A 20630-nucleotide genomic window follows, 5' to 3' on the forward strand; every position below is an offset into this window, starting at 1 on the left:
TGCTTCTTTTACATTAACAGGCACCTTCTTTAGTTTAAGAAAGTTTTCATTTATGATTTTATTGGAAATGTTTTCCAGACATCTATGCTGATTGATCTTCTTCACTCTCGCCCTCACCTTCTCCTTCGGAGGTGTTCCCTGTGGGTGTGCAGCTTTAATGCTTCTCCGTGTCCTGCTCTGAGCTCTGCTGTTGTGTGCTGTGAGGGGACCTCAGGGAAGCTCTGAAATCAAGACATGGTGAGTACAGGATCACTGCCCACAATGGGTTGGAACATGTGGTTGAGCAGTGTGTCCTCTATGGGGTTGGATTGGAATGATCATCCAGATGTGAACACCTGTGAGGTTTCTAGTGGTTGCTTCTTACTTGATAGTTCAGGCCATGAACTCTGAATAACTTCAGTATCATGGCTGATTGTAATTCTGTCCAAAACATCTGGACCAGTTGCTTTCTTGTAGAAGCATGGGTGGCTTCTGAGACTATGCAGCATCTTTTTGTCTTTTATAATATGCAATAAGAAAGCAGGAATAGACCTGGAGAGATGGCTCAGAGGTTAAGAGCTGTGGCTGTTCCTACACAGTTCATGAGTTCAATTCTTAGCATCCACATGATGGCTCAAAACCATATGTAATGGGATCTGGTGCCCTCTTCTGGCCTGCAGGAATATATGCAGGGAAAACATAGTGTGTGTAATGAATTAATTCCATAAAAATAAGATGGATATGAAGCTAATAGTTGTAATTTCATACATTTCTAGTTTTTGTTTTGTTTAGTTTGTTAAATTTTTCTGCTGCAGTTTTTTTTTAATATTTCCTTATCTTATATGTTTAGTATTTTGATTATTATGTTTCAAAGGGACTTTTTCTCAGTCTGTTTAGTATTTTTGATGGTTCTTGTACATTATCATATACCTTCTTTTGTTTAGCAAAATTTTCATTTATGATTTTATTGGAAATATTTTCCAGACTTTATCCTCCTCCTGCTTCTTCTCCTCTTCCTCCTCCTCCTCTTCTTTTTCTTCTTTTTCTTCTTTTTCCTTTTCTTCTTCTTCTTCTTCTTCTTCTTCTTCTTCTTCTTCTTCTTCTTCTTCTTCTTCTTCTTCTTCTTCTCCTTCTCCTTCTCCTTCTCCTTCTCCTTCTCCTTCTCCTTCTCCTTCTCCTTCTCCTTCTCCTTCTCCTTCTCCTTCTCCTTCTCCTTCTCCTTCTCCTTCTCCTTCTCCTTCTCCTTCTCCTTCTCCTTCTCCTGCTTCTCCTTCTCCTGCTCCTCCTTCTTCCTTTTCTTCTTCCCCTTCTTCTCCTTCTTCTGCCTCTTCTTCTTCCTTTTTCCAATTGTTTGTAACTTTGCTTTCTCATATGTTACAGAAATCTTTGTTGTTTAGTCCCACTAAAGTTTTATAATCCATATTTATTTTTGACCATTGTATCCAATTTTTTTTTCTATTCATTTTTTCTTTTTTATAATATATTCTTTATTTACATTTCAAATTTGGTCCCCTGTCCCAAAAATCCATTAAGCCATCTTCCCTCCCCAATCAACCCTAAACTGCTCCTCTTTTCTGATATTCCTCTACACTATGACATCAAGTTTTTCCAGGGCCAAGGGCCTCTCCTCCCTTTGGTGTCTCTAACAATACCATCCTCTGCTGCCTATGCATCTGGAGCCATGAGTAATTCCATGTGTACTCTTTGGTTGATGATTCTGTCCCTGGGAGCTCTGGGAGTACTGGGTGACTCATTGCTGTTCCTTCTGTGGCACTGCAAAGCCCTTCAGCTCTGTGGGTCCTTTCTCTAGCTCCCCCATTGCGGACAAATATCGCACAGTTATTAACAGGAACTATACAAAATAGTCCGTCCAACTCTAGTGCTTTAAATCTTATTATAAACACCAAGTCTTTTGTGTCTTTTACTTGGAATCCTTATCATTCAATTGTGGTAAAAAATAATAATAATATTTACCCCAACAAGGTGGCTTTAATTATTCTTTCTGTCCAATGATTGGAATGAAAAATAAGATGGCCAATGATACTCAGTAGTCCTGGCTCTTTTTCAGTCTAGAAAATGTACTTTCAGAAAGCTTTTTAAGAAGATAAAAGGATGACCTTGAACTCCAACTATATAGGATGAGAGTAGAAGACATAGAAGTCTCTGTATATAAATACTTCTTTTTTAAGACCATTAAATGTTAACACCAAAAGTTAAAATACTTTTAACAAATAAATCCACAATTTATTGTCAGAACATTAATTCAGGAGTGGGGAATAAAATATTTTTATTCCCCTTTTCTAAGTTTCAATGATACCACATTTTAAACGTATCATAGTTTATCAAAGGATAAAAGGTAAAATTATTGTTTTTCCCTAACGAAAATTGACCAAGAATTTCTTTAAAAAAAGATTTATTTATTTATTTCATGTATGGGAGCATAATATCCTTGTCTTCAGACACAGAAGAAGAGGGCTTATGATCCTGTGACATATGGTAGTGATCCACCTTGTGGTTGTTGGGAATTGAACTCAGAACCTCTCGAAGAGCAGCCGCGCTCTTAAATGCTGAGCCTTCTATCCAGCCCTGAAATATTCTATACATCAAAAACAATTTACTCAGGATATCTTTAGACAAATTCACATGACCTAACTAGTTATTCCACCTACACATTATAGAAATATTGGCCACCCATGTCCTCTCATTTCACAGAGTGTTAATAACATTTAAAAAGACCTTCTGTGATTATATTAATTCAAGGGAGTTGAAGATATGAAAATGGTTGTTGTTTAATTTAGACAATAAGTCAGAAGCCCTGTGCTGATATTTCTATCTTAGTATATTGGTTTTTTAATGAGGCATTTTGGGAAATAAATATTGTTTAAATTATTAAAGTGTTTTTTCTATATAAATATTTACACATGTATATTTCATTTTCAAAAGCACTCATGTATCATTATTACATTGAGTGAAGACAATGTCCAATATAAAAAACAAGTCCTGCTCTAGGAAAGCAAAAATCTTTAAAACTAATTTAGAACCCTAAGGGATAGTGACCATGTTGTGTACTAGAATTGGGATAGGGTTCATAGAGATACCACTGTGACCAGATCTGTATGTTTACATATATCAGGTACTTAAAAGTAGACATTACAATTTAAATATATATCCTCATGTTACCCATTACAAATAAAGATTCAGAGATATAATGTCATTTCATATTTATTTTACCTAAGGGGATTTATTGATTAAATATACATTTGTCTATTCATATTAATTTTTAAGTTTTATTTATTCTGAATAAAAAAAACTTAGTCAAAGTTAACCAGTTTACTTTACTTATAATCTATTTGGTATTAAGAAAAAGATGTGAAGAATAAACCATGAGCCCATGTGGATGTTCTATACATAAGTAATAAAAGACAAATTTCATTAAGCCATGAATTTATGTTTATTGCTTATCCAAGATTTTTTCCATAATTTTCATTGATTATTTTGTGAAAACTTCACAAAAAAATCTTTAGTAAGGATATTTTTAATTTGGACAGAAAGTAAACCATACATATCTAGAGCAGAAGAGTACTGAAGGCCATTTTATCACTGAGGGGAATTAGCTGCATAAATAACTGACACTGAGACCCAACACAGAGTAGCACAGATATTCTTTGCTGGCAGCAGTCGGTCTTGCCCTTGGCAATTTGTCCCTTGATTATCTGTTTGATTTTGTGAATATCAGAGTCATCACTTCCTTTTTCAGTATGCTAGTTTGGAAGTGGTATGGATAAACTTTTAGGTTCTTTAGAGAAACCATTGAGTGAATAAGGTAGAATCTATCAATGTAAGAACAGAACAAAACATTAAGATATAAAATGAATAGCTTATAGTTGTGGTATTTTGGGTAATTGGGTTCCTATTGACTCAGTGAGACCAGCAAGAGTAATGATGGAGACCATTTTGTCTTGTACCATTTGGTTATATTTACTAAAGATGTGGTGAAGACAAATGGCCCATGCAATACTTATGATATTACCAAAGAGGGGCACCATGTCCCATGATTTTGTCCATCTTATGAGGATCCCCAGATGAAACTTAGAAAAACTGAAGGAATAGTGGTTTTCTGTTGTCTGTGAACAGGACCTCATAATAATATAAAGATATTTCCCATCTGGGAATACTAGGTTCATGGATAACTCACATTCCACTTTCACTGCGACAGGAAAGATTTTGGTATTATAAAAAATGAGGACTAGGTAGGGAGATGAGCAAAAAGATAGAAACTGAGTTCACATACAACAACAAACAAATACTTTGACCTGATCCTGAGACTGACCACAACCCTACCATTTCTTCATTGTGTAACAGGGATACGGTTGACTCAGTGGGACCATCAAGAATAATGGTGGCCACCTTAACCTTAACCATGAGCCTAGCCCTGGGACTTTTACTAAATCTATAATCCTATCTTAACAACTTAATTTCCTAAGCATCGTAACCCTAACAACCCTTGTCCTGATCCTAACCATAACCCCCTAATCCCCTAACCCTAACTCTCACCCTGCTTACTCTGGGGGATATTTCTTAATTATACCTTTTGAAGTGAGAAACCCTTTCTTAATCTTGATCTTTTGAGATGTTCTTATCCACTTTTGATCTAGGCTATATGTGCTTTTTGCAAACTACATATAGAAGTATCATGAAAAAGCAGTTCTCTTGTTTTGGTACTTGTACTTTTTTATTTTATAAAGCAAAGGTGATTTGTTTGTTTGTTTTTTTTTTTAAACTAGCATTAGGAAGCACTTATATCTTAAATATATTGGTATACACTGAACATCGGCTGTAATATCCTGCAACATGAAATCCACCAGTCCTTGATTTTTCTAACTCCCCTTTGCTGACAGCCTTTATCAGGACATTCTGTTAACTACCGTTTCTATATACATAGAAAGATTCATTTTTCTCTATGATATGAGATAGGCTTATCTAGAAAATCCGTACTAATACAACTGTATTTTGTTTTTTAATTTGCCACTGTTGAAAATGTGCTGACTAGTAATAGTGCTCAAGAGTGTTTCCATTATGTTTCCCTTATGTTTCTTGCTTTTCTTATGGGGTTGTTTGAGAAGGGAGCTTCAGTTTCCCTGAGCCCAGGATTTAGACAAAACAAAACAAAACAAAACAAAACAAACAAAAAAAGCCATTTGGTTTATTTTTGTTATATTTTTTTTCTTTCTTTCTTTTTTTTTTTTTTTTTTTTGAGACAAGTGTTTCTCTGTATAGCAGAGGCTGACCTGGACCTCACTCTGTAGACCAGGCTGGTGTTACATTGGGTCATCAATTCCTGGGTCAGATTGATACATCCAATGAACCTTCAGTAATGGTCTAGGCAAACTTTTCATCATTATTATGGAAAGAAGACAAGTGCTTTGAGGAAAGCTCAGGCACAGGTACTGGTAAATGCAGGGTCCTGGCATCAGAGGGGGAGAAGCAGGAAGCTGACCAGCCTAAGCTGGAATGTTGTTCTTCCCTCAGGGCTGTGTGGGGTGTGATGCCTCTTGATATCTTATTTCAAATGTTGATGGAATGCAAACCACTCCTGAGATCTTGAGTAGGTGTGGTCCTGTATAGGAAGCACACTTTGGACCTGCCATTCAGACAAAGAGGCGGGAGCTTCCAGGATTCATTCTGTGTGTTCCCTGTGGCTGTGCGGTTTTAATGGTTCTCTGTGTCCTGCTCTGAGTTCTGCTGTTGTGTGCTGTGAGGTGACCTCAGGGAAGCTCTGAAATCAAGACATGGTGAGCACAAGATATCTGCCCTCAATGGGGAGGAACATGTGACTGAGCAGTGGGTGCTGGGGTGGTGGGTCCACTATGGGGTTGGATCGGAAGCAGCAGCCAGATGTGACTTCCTGTGAGATCTCTAGTGGTTGCTTCTTACTTGTAAGTTCAGGCCATGACCTATGAATAACTTCAGTATCATGGCTGATTGTAATTTTGTCCAAAACATCTGGTCTAGTTGCTTTCTTGTAGAAGCCTGGGTGGTTTCTGTGAATATGCATCACCTGTGTCCAATCTATTTTTCTTTTTATAATATACATTAAGAAAACAGGGTCAGGCCTGGAGAGATGGCTCAGAGTTTAAGAGCTCTGACTGTTGTTACACAGGCCATGAGTTCAATTCTTAGCAAGCACATGGTAGCTCATAACTTTATGTAATGGAATATGGTGCCCTCTTCTGGCCTTTAGGAGTATATGTAGGGAGAAATTTGTATAAGTAATGAATTCATTCCTTAAAAAAATAGAAGACAGATATGAATCTAATAGTTCTGATTTCATACATTACTCATTCTATTGTTTATTTTGTTATATTTTGCTGTAGTTTTTTTTATATTTCTTTAATATGCTTAGTGTTTTGATTATTACGTGGCAAAGGGACTATTTTCCCAATATTTGGTATTTTTGATGTTTCTTGTACATTAATGGGCATCTTTTTGGTTTATGAAAAATTTTAATTTATGATTTAATTTGAAATATTTTCTAGAACTTTATGCTGATTGATCTTTTTCCTCTTCCTCCTCCTCTTCTCTTCCTTTCTCCTCCTCCTCCTTCTCTTCTTCTCCTCCTCTTCCTCCCCCTCCTTCTCATCCTCCTCTTCCTCCTTCTTTTTCTTCTTCCTTCTCCCTCTCTAACATGTCCTGAGAAATTAAACCAAAGTGAAACATGTAAGAGTCTGATGCAAAAGAGGTTGGTTGTGGGAAATTAGAGGAGTGAGAACCTGAGGATGGCGACTTATTTTTCTAGCTGGTATTACATATCTTTCTATGCTGATGTCTGGGCAACTGCATTTGTGGTGATTATTGGTCTAGGTAAGGTTTCTCAGTTTGTCTTGTTTGTGTGGTTGTTTATTTCTTTGTTACAGTTTTCTGTCTAGATTTTTATAGTGTTGGCTGAGTGTGGCATCTTTATTGATGTTTTGGTTATGTTCAAGAGAGATTGCTGGTCAATGTTGAATGCTAGGAGAGGAGGTGTGAAGGAAGAGATAATTTCAATACACAAACAGACATAGTCAGGAGAGCGTTAAAGCTGCAAACATTTCAATATTTCAGAGCTACAGTCATCTAAAGGAGCCTCAGTTTAGGGTGTGCCCTCAACAGAATGGCTGGCTGCTATGTCTGTGTGAGATAGTGTAGATAACGTTTGGCACTGTGAGAGGCCACGGAAGGCCATTGGTGAAGGTGCAACCTCAGATGCAATTGATAGCCCAAAACTGAAGGGGTAATGCATAGAAGTTGAGGCTTGGCACCATGAAGAGAACCTATGAGAGGCGATTGGTGAAATCTAGTTACAGCAGAAAGCAGCAGTGTTTTGGAGATGCCAGTAACATGAGATGAGCACTAAGAACAGCAGCCGCAGTGGAGTACAGGCAGCTGGAGCCTAGAAAACACACTGTGTGCTACAAAGGGCAGAACTGCAGAAGTGCCTCAAGCACTTGGTGGAGCTCAGAACATGGTGAGCTGGTGAGTTGGATTACATTTATTGGAGTCTGAGTTTTGCTTTTGATTGTGACTGTGCCCTGATATTGTTCTTTCTTGAAGGAATAATGTATTTTAGTAGAGCCCACACTTATGAGTCTTTGAATTTTTAAAAGATATTGGATATTTTAATGAGTTGGAATTTTTAATATGTAAAGACTTTGAGACTTTTAAAGTTATTTAGATCTTGGGGATGAATAAGGAAATAAGGGTTGGGGATTAACAGTGATATGTTGGTGTGTCGAGTTGACAAGGGGTCAAATGTACTGGCTGGTTTTGTGGGTCAACTTGACACAGACTGGAGTTGTCACAAAGGAAGGAGCTTCAGTTGGGGAAGTGCATCCATGAGATCCAACTGTGGGACATTTTTTTCAATTAGTGATCAAGAGGGGAGATTGTAGATTGAGACCATCCATGGACTGGTAGTCTTAGGTTCTATAAGAGAGCAAACTGAGCAAGCCAGGGGAAGCAAGCCAGTAAGAAACATCCCTCCATGGCCTCTGCATCAGCTCCTGCTTCCTGACCTGCTTGAGTTCCAGTCCTGACTTCCTTTAGTGATGAACAGCAACATGGAAGTGTAAGTTCAATAAACCCTTTCCTCCCCAACTTGCTTCTTGGTCGTGTTGTTTGAGCAGGAATACAAACCCTGACTAAGATAAGGGTAATGAAAATGAGTAGCAGTTGAGCCTTGCCAGTATGAGAGGCTGGGAAAGATCAGTGGAGAGGTGAAGACACAGGGGCAGTTGTAGATTCAGGACTGACGAGATTTTAAAATGAAGCTGCGTCTTGCAGAGCTGTGTGTCTGTGTGTTTGTGTGTGTGTGTGTGTGTGTGTGTGTGTGTGTGTGTGTGTGTGTGTTGGGGGGGACATGCTACTCCTGGTCCAGTTACCCGTTTTTGTTTGCTTGTTTGTTTGTTTTCTATTGTCTTATTTTGGAGGTTTACCATGCTTTACGTCCGCGTGTATTCTTCCTTTCCATCCCCTAATTGCTTTTGGAGAAACTTGGAAACACAGTTTTGCGATTAGGAAAGCAATTGTAAATCTTATCGGAAACAACATTGATACTTTCCTTTAAAATCAAAAGAAAACAAAACTAGAATTGCCCATCTGTTGAGTCTGGATGTCAAAACTGAAAAAAAAAATTCTATCAACACTTTATCATCATTATTATTGTTATTTTGGATTTTCAAGATAGTTTTTTTTTTTCTGTGCAGCCCTGGGTGTTCTGGAACTTGCTCTGTAGAACAAGCTGGCCTTGAACTCACTAGAGATCTGCTTGCCACTGCCTACAGAGTGCTGGGAATAAAACCTTGCACTACCAATACCAGGCTTAAGAGTTCAGGAGAAGAGAATTTCATTTTTTTGTGACATGCTGATCATCATGTTTGGGGAAGTTTAATTTACAGTTATGATGGGAATTAAGTATCTGGGTGGTTAAGATGATGTTCATCTACCTGTAGAAAGGAATGTGAGTTGACATCACTTCATAATGCCTTTCCCTGTTGTGCTACCACAGATCTCAGACACTGCAGCTCCCTCAGCATTGCTGATGATGTCTGTGCTGACAGCAATATGGGCTGAATTGGATAACACGTGTGTGTTAGGCATTAGGGATTCTGCAAAACACCAGTATCTGGTACAGATATCACTTTGATTATTATCATGGCTGCTGCTTATGCCTGGCATGGCAGAGATGATGGCAATTTATTTGGTAAACAAATGAGACACTGCAGTTGATGTGTTAAGCAGGGAGCCTGGCATCTAATAAATTATCGAGTGCCCAGGGAATGGTTACATGGAAAGTTTAGGCTGAGCTTTATTCAAGTATGCACACATATATTTTAAAAATAACAGCAGTGCTTTTAACATGTTGACAGATAATGAGGCTGTGGGGGAAGATGATCTGGATGGGTCATATGGCCTTGGAGCATGTTTGAGACAGGTGGGGCATTTTGTGTGCTTGTCAAGGGTTTTGGTTTGTTAGGTTTTCTTAATTCTTTTTTTTTTCTCTCTCTTTTTGAGACAGGGTTTCATCATTAGCCTGAGCTGTCCCTATAGACCAGGTTGGCCTCAAACTCACAAGAGATCCACCTGACTCTGCCCCACCACGTTCTGGGATTAAAGGTTTGAACCACTGCTGCTTGGCTTTCCATGTTTTGTTTAAATATGAGAGGACATAGACTAATATTGAGAGCCACCTGAGACCTGAGACCACATGGAAACTGCTAAGCGCAAAACCTGTTCGTTCTGTCCTACTGTGTAGTTGAAGCAGTAGGGATATTGGAGGGATTTAGAAGGGAGATTATTTCAACAACCAACCCTTTTGCTCATGTGGTCCATGCTTTTTTTTTTTTTTTGACAGTGTTTGCTGTTATCATTGTAGAGCTGTGAGGTTAGCCAGTGTTGTTTAATATTCACTCTGAGAAAGGAGTTCAATCCCCGTGTCCAGAGGTTGTTGAGATAACTAAGGCATTGGTAAATCTGCCATGGAGAGATATGTACAAGGAGAGGAAGTAACCAAACTGTTACCAGAAGTGACTTTCAAGATTTTGCCGTGTGTGTCAGAAGAGACTTTAGATGTTTGAACAGAGTAGGAGTTCCTACAGACTGTTAGGATCCCTGAAGAAAGATTGAATGAATTTACATCACAGAATGAACATTTGCCTATAATGTGAAGGGTCAGGATGTAGTTAATTGAATCAAAAAACTTCTAGATTGGATGATTTCTTTGGGGGCTTGTCTTTCCTGTCTGGATTTATTTACAGAGCTTGTGGAAGATTGTGAAGGAGGAGCCTTTACAGATATCGTCCAGGATAGTGTTTATAAAATGAAAAATTTTATTCTTTCAGTCTTTTTTTGCTTTTCCAATAATTTATATATTCATTGTCACCCTTATCACTATCCCCATTATATGTCCCTTGCCATGGCAGAGTCCCTCCCCCAGTCTCCTCTGTTTTTCTTTGAGAGGTTGTGGGGCCCCCAGGTATCCCCAAAATTGGTGCATCAATTCTCTTGTGAGTTAAGTACATTCTCTCTCACTGAGGCCAGACATGGCAGCCCAGTTAAGGAAACAGATTCAAAAGATATCCCCCCCACACACACACACAGCTACAGGGATAGCCCATGCTACAGTTGTTAGACGACCTTCTGAGCCTCTGCGCTGCACATCTGCTATATATGTGCCAGGGGCCTTAATCCGTCCTGTGTATGCTATTTGGTTGGTGGCTTAGTCTCTGAGTGTCCCCAAGGGTGCTTGTTACTTGAGTCTCTTGGTCTTCCAGTGGAGTTCCTATCCTCCTCAGGGTTTACACTCTTTCCAACAAATCTTCCATAATAGTCCCCAAGGTCCATGCAATGATTGATTCTGGATCTCTGCAGCTTTTTCAGTCAGCTGCTTGGTGGATCTTCTCAATGGACAATTGCTCAAGGATTAAGTATGGGAGCATAACAGAGTGTCGTTGATAATGTCATGGATTGGTGCCTGTCCATAGGATGGCACTCTCAAGTGGGGCAAATTTTCATTGGCCATTTCTTCAGTCTCTGCTCCAGATTTAACACTCCATTTCTATTAGAGGGGCAGCATTGTGTTCTTGGTGTGTTCTGTGTTGTGGTTGAAAATGACCCTTCAACTTTCTTCTCATGCTCCCATACCTTCACTATAATCTCTTTCCTTAAATTATATAAAATACAATAGATACATTTGCTATTCAATAATGATCTATTTATTAGTCTGGTTGTTTTATATTTTTAAATTTATGTTATTTTTTGCTTTTCTCTTCCAAAACATATTTCTCTGTGAACCTTGTCTGTCCTTAACGTAGGAAGAGAAACCGCAAAAGACACATGTCTTGTGCTTGTAATATAAGCATATTTTTGGTCGGTTTTTCATCCACATCATTAGTATTGAAATTTGGCCACATATATAGACTATATTTTATTACTCAGAATGGCATATATTCATGACATCAATATTATCTGAGCATTCATGTTCATTAGGTTTCAAATGAATGATGTTCTTTCTCTGTCCCTTGTTTGTTTTGAAATGTTTGAATAAATGAAAATATTTTGCCTGTGTGCATGAATATGAATATTATGTGTGCCTCATCTTTACTGTTGTCAGAAGATGACCTGGGAACTCCTGATCTTGAAGTAATGAGTAGCTGTTGGTCACCATGTGTTTGCGAGGAATTGTCCACCATTATGTGGAAGATGAGCAGGAGATTTCCAATGCTGAGCTCTCTCTCCTGCCCTATGTTTCTTATTTGTGATCAAAATTTATATTACTATTATTTTCATCCATCCATTTGTAACAATTTAATCATGTATTCTCTTTTAGTAAAATTTTATTAATGTTATAGTTTAAACTGTTACACTTCCTGTTTCTGCCAGATGAATTCAGATGTGCAGTGAATGTATAATTCTTTGTAGGAACTTTAGTAAAGAACTGTTATTTCTATATCACTTTTATTTCCTTGGATGATTTTTGTATGGAATGAGGGTTTTAAAATATAGCTTTTAGTCTCCTAGAACACATTACAAAGGTCGTGCCAGTGTCAAGTTATTAGACATACACCTGCCTGTGCCTCTGTGATTAAAGACATGAGCAAATACACCCAGCTTGCCCATCATGTTTGTAGTTAGTAATTGTTCATACAGTTTTTCAGATGTGTGCTCAGTATTGTGGATCTTTTTCCCCTCCATCTCCCTCTCAAATGTCATTTCTCTGGCGAGGCTGTGTCCTATTCAAAGTGTTCAAAAGTGACAGAGATGTATCTTATAATTAAAGATCCTTTGAAAATGACACAGTGATTATAAATTCTGAGTCAGAAAATAAGCAGAGCAAGCAGGAGAATTATGTGAATATACATTTGAGAAAACATATATTTATTTTCTGGTGATGTTAGTATCATGCTTTCTGTTGTACATGTATGGGATATTTAGGATGCCGTGACTTTTGATGATGTGCATATGAAATTCACTGAGGAGGAGTGGAATTTGCTGAATCTTTCCCAGAAGAGTCTCTACAAAAATGTGATGTTGGAAACCTACCTGAACCTCAAAGCTATAGGTAAGACTGTTATTTTTTTCTGAAGGAAACAGATGTTTCTTGGTTATTGATGAACTTCTATTATTTTAATTGTATGAAAATTGAGCTGAATATTTCAGTTTCACTGAATTTTCACTGTAACTTTCACGGTGCAGTTAAAATTCACAGTACCTTTAATTTTGCCTATTTTCCAATAGTATTTCATTCATTTTCTGGTACTGTGTTTTAGGCTATAATTGGGAAGAGCATCATCTTGAAGAACATTTTCAAAATAATAGAAGTCATGAAAGGTAATTTTCATGTGCAAGCTGATACCAATTTGTCTCTGAGGAAATTTTAATATCTTATGGAATCTCCAGCAAAAAGCTAGAGTGTAAAATAACAGTCCTTTAAGTGTAGATATGATTATAATATTCTTACAAAACCATGGACCTCAAGATCCGATATGTGATTTGTGTATCCATTTGATAAGTAGCTCCATTAGACTTGTGCTGTGGATCTGCCAATCTGTATAGTCTCATACTATTTTGAAATTGCACATTGAATAGTGATAAATTTATACCCAAAACATTCTAATAAGCAAATAGTCCATAGAAAAATTGGTGATACTAATATTCTTGTAGTAATATAGTTCAGTTTAGTGAGAGGGCATTTTATGAGAATCAAGAATATTGTTGTGGAGAAACATTAGTCCATATTGCACATGTTATGAGAAACAAAAATTCAAACAGTGTGAATGCAATGCATAATCCTTTAATTTATCATTCTTTTTATTAGGTATATCATTTGTCACAATAGATAATAATCATGCGAGCATTGGCATATGGAAAGAAGAAGCATAAAATTTTTGTTCTAAAACAAGAATATATGTAGTATTCTGCCTTTGAAAAAATTAGGAATATGAAAGACATTTGTAATTAGTTGGGTATTTACCTTTACAGGGAATATCCCAAAACTCATAGTGTAAAAAGAACTTTATGGGTACTAGGAATTTGGAAATTCTTCTGTGTGTCCTGGTTCCCAGTCACATGTGTTGTAATTCAAACAAGAGGAAAAATATGAATACAATTAGTGTTATACAGATCAGAGTTTTTCTAACTTTATTCAGATAGCTAAAATACATCATATAAAAAGAGGGTATTATAAATATGAGTCATGTAATAACCATCACAAGTGTCTTGAGCAACTCATGATGAGGGAGAACAACATGAACATATAAGGTGCTAAAACCTTAAGATCTGATGCTTCTTTACCATTAGACAAATTGTAAACATAATTCATATTGATTATATGATTGATCAGAGTAATGAATGTGGTAAAGATTTCACATGTGCTAATTATCATTGCAGGCATGTAAGAAGATATACTGGAGTGAAACCCTATGAGTGTAATATATGAGGTAAAGCCTTTACAAGATGCAGAAATCTCCAATATCATAAATCAACACATACTGGAGAGAAACCTCATGAATGTAATCAATGTGGTAAAGCCTTTGCAAGACCCAGTCATCTCCAAACACATAAAATGACACATACAGGAGAGAAACCTTATGAATGTGATCAATGTGGTAAAGCCTTTGCACAGCGCAGTCATCTCCAAATTCATAAAAGAACACATACTGGAGAGAAACCTTATGTATGCAATCCATGTGGTAAAGCCTTTGCACAGCACAGTAATTTTCAATATCATAAAAGAACACATACTGGAGAGAAACCTTATGAATGTAATCAATGTGGTAAAGCCTTTGCACAGCACATTTATCTCCAAATTCATAAAAGAACACATACTGGGGAGAAACCTTATGAATGTAAGCAATGTGGTAAAGCCTTTGCACAGCACAGTGCTCTCCAAAGACATAAAAGAACACATACTGGAGAGAAACCTTATGAGTGCCATCAATGTGGTAATGCATTTGCACAGCGCAGTAATCTCCAATATCATAAAAGAACACATACTGGAGAGAAACCTTATGAATGTAAACAATGTGGTAAAGCCTTTACAAGACCCAGTTATCTCCAGTATCATAAAAGAACACACACCGGACAGAAAACTTATTAATGTAATCAATGTGGTAAAGTGTTTTCACTAGGGATAAGTTTCCAAATTCTGTGTGCTGGAGAGAAACATAATGAAAATGATCATGAATTAAGTGGGAATTAGGAGGGTATCATAGAAGGATATGATAGATATGGGTGCTTGGGATTGTTTCCACTCTGGAGATTTTTTTTTTTTTTTTTTTTTTTTTTTTTTTTATGTTTTTGCAAAGAAGACTGCTGCCCTCGTCTGAAGAGTTTCTTTGAGGTTAAGGTAAAGATGTTTACATTAATTGTATTGACAAAGTAAGTCATGAAAATCACCGCATAGAATTTGGCCTGAAAGTTTTTAACAAGCATAGAAACTAAGAAAGGAAAAATAAAAAAAGAAAGGTTCAAAATACAAGGCATCATCAAGAAGTTGAATGAAGTTTAATCTTGTGAACAAGAATATTCAATGGCACTAAAGGAATGGTTACATTAGGATAAGATTACATTCAGCTAAACATATGGGTTTGCAGTTGTATGAAAGAGAACTGTATCGTGTTAGGAATTATTATTACCTGGATACTGTTTTGATGTAGACACATGGAGATACAATTATGTGTCAAATTGCCAAGAGATAGATTTGGATTCTGGGTTCTGAATTTAAAATATAAGCAGAAAGGCTTAGTTCATGTCATGGTGTTACATGCTTTTTAACACACCATTCACAAGACAGAGTCATGCAGATCTTTGAGATCAAGGGAGATCTCTAAGCAAGTTCAAGGAAAGCCAAGATTAGGCAGTGATATATTTGAAATATTGAAAGCTGCTGATAATGGAATAGAAGGAGCCATGTTCCAGCCCCAGTAAGCACCAGAACTCCGAGAATTTTATCCTGAAGTGGTGTTGAATATTGTCAGAGAATTTTACATTGCCTCATGAGATGATCGATTCTTGGTTTTTCTTACACTTTAATCCCATTTTGTTGAACCATCACTGTTTCTAGAATGAAGCCTTCCTCATTGTTAATGGTGGATGATCTTTTGATGTGTTTTATATTTTATTTTATTTGTTTTATCTTTTAAGTATTTTTGAAACTGTGGTTTTAGGGATAATTGGTCTATAATTCTCTTTAATTGCTCAGTCTTTCCTGACTGGATATATGAGTAATCAGGGGTTCAGAAAATTAATTGACTAATATTTATTTTTTTTTCTATATTGTTGAATACACTGAATTCTTGTTAAATCCTCTTTGAAAGTCTGGTAGGACTCTACCCTAAAACTCATAGACGTGGGCTCATACTGGGGACATATTTTTAATGAATTCGGTTTTCCTTCATGCTTATGTCAGTTTAAGTTGTTTTTCTCTAGTTTAATTTTGGGATGTGGAATCTATTGGGGAAGTTAGCTATTTCTTTTAGAATTTCCAAGTTGGTGGAATGCACCCTTTTTAAACTATGTCTTTACGACTGTCTGGATTTCTTCATTACCTATTAATTAATCTCCCATTTCATTTTAGATTTCATTAATTTGTATATTCTTTATCTTTTAATAAGGGTTTGTTTATCTTGTCTAATAAAAGGATCAAAAGACCAACTCCATGTCTCATTAATTAGTTGAATTGTTCTCTTTCTATTTTATCAATTTCATCCCCCAACTTGAAAATTTCTTGATGTCTCCTCCTCATTTTCTTTGCTCCCTCATTTCTTTTTGCTGTAGCCTTTAAAGCATGCTGTTAAATTGCCAGCATGGGAGTTCTCCAATTTTTTCTTGTAGACATTTTGTGCTGTGAACTTTCTTTTAGCTCTACTTTCATTTTCTTTGTGTTCCATGAAATTGTGGATGTTGCATATTCATTTCCAATGGACTCTAGAAAGTCTCTGATTTCTTCCCTTTTTTCTGTGTAGACCCATTTTTCTCAAACATTAGTTTGTAGTCAATTAGCTGCCCTCCCTCATCTCTTACAACACTTAGATATCAGCAGATTTTTTTGGCCCAGATAATATATTTTGTCTCATCAGAGAGTGTGGGGACTCCTGGGTCTGGTGCAGTCAAGAACATGAGGAACCCAATTTCTAGGGGCCACCTACCCTACTGGGCTTTCTTGTTGCTCTCTGGGATGGAGTTTAGTCCTTGCTCATCAGAAGGGTCCTCTCCTTACAAATGGCCCCATGGAAATGAGAGGTAGCAATGGCACAACAGCCCTCTGTGTCTTGACCCTGGGGAAAAGATAACCTTACCACAGTGAGGAAGGCATACCTAAGTCTACGAACCCATAGGAAGTGGACACATCAGAACCGGAAGTGACCATTTGAGGAACAGGAAGTGTCCATGCCACACCCAGAAGTGGATGTCACAGGAAGGGACTGGCCCTAACCGAAAGTGAGTGTATATCACAGGAATTGTCTCAAGTTTTACAGAAAGTGCCCATTCTATGACCGGACATGAACTTCACTGTCACAGGAAGTGGCTGTGGCTTGATATGAAGCGACTGTAACATAACAGTAAGTGTTGTTACACCACAGGATGTGGCGCTAATGACTTTAATGTCCTTTCTTCGCTCAAATGACATTTCAGAGCTGCCAGTTTAACTTCCTGGGCTGACATTCCTGCCAGGTGTGGTCCTCCACATGTGATCTCGGTATTTGACACCACCGCTGCCCCAGCATACCCCTGTCCATCCTGAATGAGACAGTTGCCATTGGTGAACCCCGTTACCCCTACATCTATATGAGCCGTCATACAGAGGCCCATCCAGTGAGGTCAGGTTCTGACAGCAGGACAGCTGAGTAGATACTCTGGGGAGATTCAAGAATGGTGGCTGGTAATGAGTCCTTCTGGTATAATTTTTACCCAGAAACAATTGTGACTGAGGTGTAAATAGAGTGGTTGTTAGCTTGTGCCATTGGTTACACATTGGACATTGTCTAATGCCAGGACCCCTGGTCTGAGTATGCAGTCCACAGGTCTACAAAGGTCACCTGATGTTGGCAGAGTAAGGCTTTTTTTTTTTTAGCAGAGTCTTAAATAGTGTGAATTTTTAAGGCATCTACGAAGTGCTCCATGTTTGTTTTGTTTCTGTAGCCACTGGGAAGTCACTTGTAAGCTGGTAAAGAAATTCTATCTGTCTGTTTTAGCAAAACGGAATGTTGAATTTTATCAACAAAAACTGGTGGGTTTACATTTCACTTTTAGGGTTACCCTGATCTTGTGGTGGGGGCACTTTTGATTCTCAGAGCCCCCTCATCTCCTTTATTGAGGCTCCAGTCTGTTGCTTCTGTCCTCTCATCTGCGTCTCCTCTGCAGTCTGTCCTCCATTAAATACTCTCTTTGCCACTGTCCTCAAATCTCTTAGACAACTCTTTCCTAACTACTCCACCCTCTGGGGTTTTGTCTTCATAGCTGGTGTTCCCTGATTGACAAAAGCTCAAGCCACTGCTGCCTTTGCTTCTGGTGAATCAAGATCCATGGGGGTGTATTGTCAAAAATGTCTCCATGACACAATCTAAAAAAGCTGTAAGGCTTTTATTTTCCCTTTTTTATTTTTTCAGACACTCTGGCCAAATTTGTGAGCCATCTTGTGGCTACCTCGAGATCTGCCAGCATAGCTGGACTGTGGACAAAGGGCCTCCTCTTACCTTCAGTGTTGTTGCAATAACAGTTTGGGCGAGTTAGGGCAAAGCAAGCATATTGGGGCCAGTAACAAGCTCATATACCAAACCCAGACACTATTGTGGATGCCAACAAGTGCTTGCTGACAGGAGCCTGATATAGTTGTCTCCTGAGAGTCTCTGCCAGTGCCTGACAAACACAGAGGTGGATGCTGTCAGCAAACCATTGAACTGAGCACAGGGTCAACAATGGAGGAGCTAGAGAAAGGACCCAAGGAGCTGAAGGGGTTTGCAGCCCCATAGGAGAATCAAAAATATTAACCAATTAGTAACCCCAGAGCTCCCGGGGACCTAACCACCAACAAAGAGTACACATGGAGGGACCCATGGCTCCAGCCACGTGGGTAGCAAAGGATGGCCTGGTCGGACATCCATGAGAGGAGAGGCCCTTGGACCTGTGAAGTCTCATTGCCCCAGGGTAGGGGAATGCCAGGACAGGGAAGCAGGAGTGGGTGGGTTAGTGAGCATGGGGAGGGGGGATGGGATAGAGGGTTTTCAGAGGGGAAATGGGGAAAGGGGATAGCATTTGAAATGTAAGTAAAATATAAATATAAACATATGAATATATAATATAAAATATATAAAAATATAAATAAATATACAAATTTTTAAAAATTTAAAAAAAAGCACTTGGGAAGCAGAAGCAGGTGGATCTCTGAGTTCGAGGCCAGCCTGGTCTACAGAGTGAGTTCCAGGACAGCCAGGGCTACACAGAGAATCCCTGTCTCAAAAAAAAAAAAAAAAAAAGCAAAAAAATAAATGTAAATAAGAAAATATCTAATAAAAATTATTTAAACAAAACACAACATTACCTCTCATTGTGACCACCTTGACTGTATAAAGGTCAATTCACAAATATCTTAATCACTGCTGCTGCTTTGATAAAATACTCTGTCAGGAGAACAGGTTTATTCCGGCTCACGGTTCACAGTAAAGTCCCTCATGGTGGGCAATGCCACTCTGAAGTGTGAAGCAGCTGCTCACTCACATCAGGTATGTAAATAGTCAGGACGCCAAGAGCAATGAACGCCTGCTGCTGCTCAGCCCCTTTCCACACAATGCCCGGGATCCTAGCTAGGGAATGGTGCCGCCTACAGTGGGTGGGGCTTCCCACACCAGTTAAGATAACCAAGGCCGTCCCTTACAGCCACGCCCCGAGGCACCTCCCCCTTGTTAGGATTCTGTCTAAGCTCCACCCCACAGTTACCTGTCAACAGCCAGATATGCTCCACCCCACTGTTACCTGGCAACAGCCAGGTCGGTCTGGTGCACTATAAAAGGGGCTGCCTGCCCCTCCCCCTCTCTTATCGTCTCACTCTCAGCTTCTCTCTTGCCCCTTCTTGGGCTCCCCTTCCTTCCTCTCCCCTCCCCCTCTCTCCACATGGTCATGGCCGCCTCTTCTTCTCTACTCTCTCCCTCTCTCTGCCTTTCTCTGCCTCTACTTCCCTCTTACCTCCCCTCTCCATGCCCTGAATAAACTCTATTCTGTACTATACCTTGTCTTGTGTCTGGTAACCTCAGGAGGAAAGGATGCCTTGGCGTGGGCTGACAGAAGATCCCCTAATTTCAAGTCTTAGCAGGCTTCAGGGTTCCAAGACTACAACAGAATTCTGGGTGAGTTTTTTCACTTCTTCTTCTAACTGAAAGCCCTTTGAAGCCATGCCCAGCATCCTAGGTTCCTGGGATGGTCAGAAGCAGGATTCTGGTCAGGGCAGACTACACCATCACAGGTCGCAAGTTCCAGCATTTTCTCCCTGAGCAAGCTTGCCGAGGGTTGGTATGGCTCCTCTATACCTTTGTCTTAAATGTTGTCCACATCTCTTCTGGACACTTATTGCTTCCTCTGACTCTCAGTCTGCAAGACTTCTGGGCCCTTCATGGCACAATTCAATCTGCTGCTGTGTCTCAAGTTGTCTAAGCTCTCAAATACGTAGTAAAAGGGGTATAGATCCCAATCAACAATCCAGCCATCGTCAAAGCTGTGGTTTGTCTCTCTACAGAAAGAAAGATGCTGAGACGTGGAAGATCCTGAACTCATGACTGGCAAGTCACGTCCACTTGGCAGTCCATGCTCTCTGTAATCTGCTGTATTTTTGACAAAACTAAGACAGTACTCCCTCAGAACCTTCAGATTATCCATGGAATGCTGAGGGTAAGTCCTTGACCTTCTCATATAAAGAAGTCTCCAGTTAGTTAATTACACCCTCCCAAGCATTGCACTCTGGTATATTGGAAGTTAAATCCACAATACTAACATTTATTTGCATTGCCTAAGGAGGCAAGATTCTGCCCAGTCTGGTGGTGTAAAACTTTAATCTCAGCACCTATAGGAATGAAGCAGATTGGGGATAGAAGCAGAGGCAGGTGGATCTCTGATCTCAAGGCCAG

General features: G+C 38.8%; 1 protein-coding gene across 1 annotated transcript in view; it reads left to right on the plus strand.

Moving 5' to 3' along the window:
* LOC127673189 (uncharacterized) overlaps positions 1 to 20630 on the plus strand; it is a 234185-nt gene that overhangs the window by 60521 nt on the left and 153034 nt on the right. Inside the window, 4 exon segments of the mRNA XM_052168797.1 lie at positions 11328 to 11362; positions 12454 to 12574; positions 12783 to 12843; positions 13975 to 14571. Of these exon segments, the coding sequence (XP_052024757.1) occupies positions 11328 to 11362; positions 12454 to 12574; positions 12783 to 12843; positions 13975 to 14571 (814 nt within the window).

The sequence above is a fragment of the Apodemus sylvaticus genome, chromosome 22, assembly GCF_947179515.1.
Source record: "Apodemus sylvaticus chromosome 22, mApoSyl1.1, whole genome shotgun sequence".
In the NCBI taxonomy this organism is placed as follows: domain Eukaryota; kingdom Metazoa; phylum Chordata; class Mammalia; order Rodentia; family Muridae; genus Apodemus; species Apodemus sylvaticus.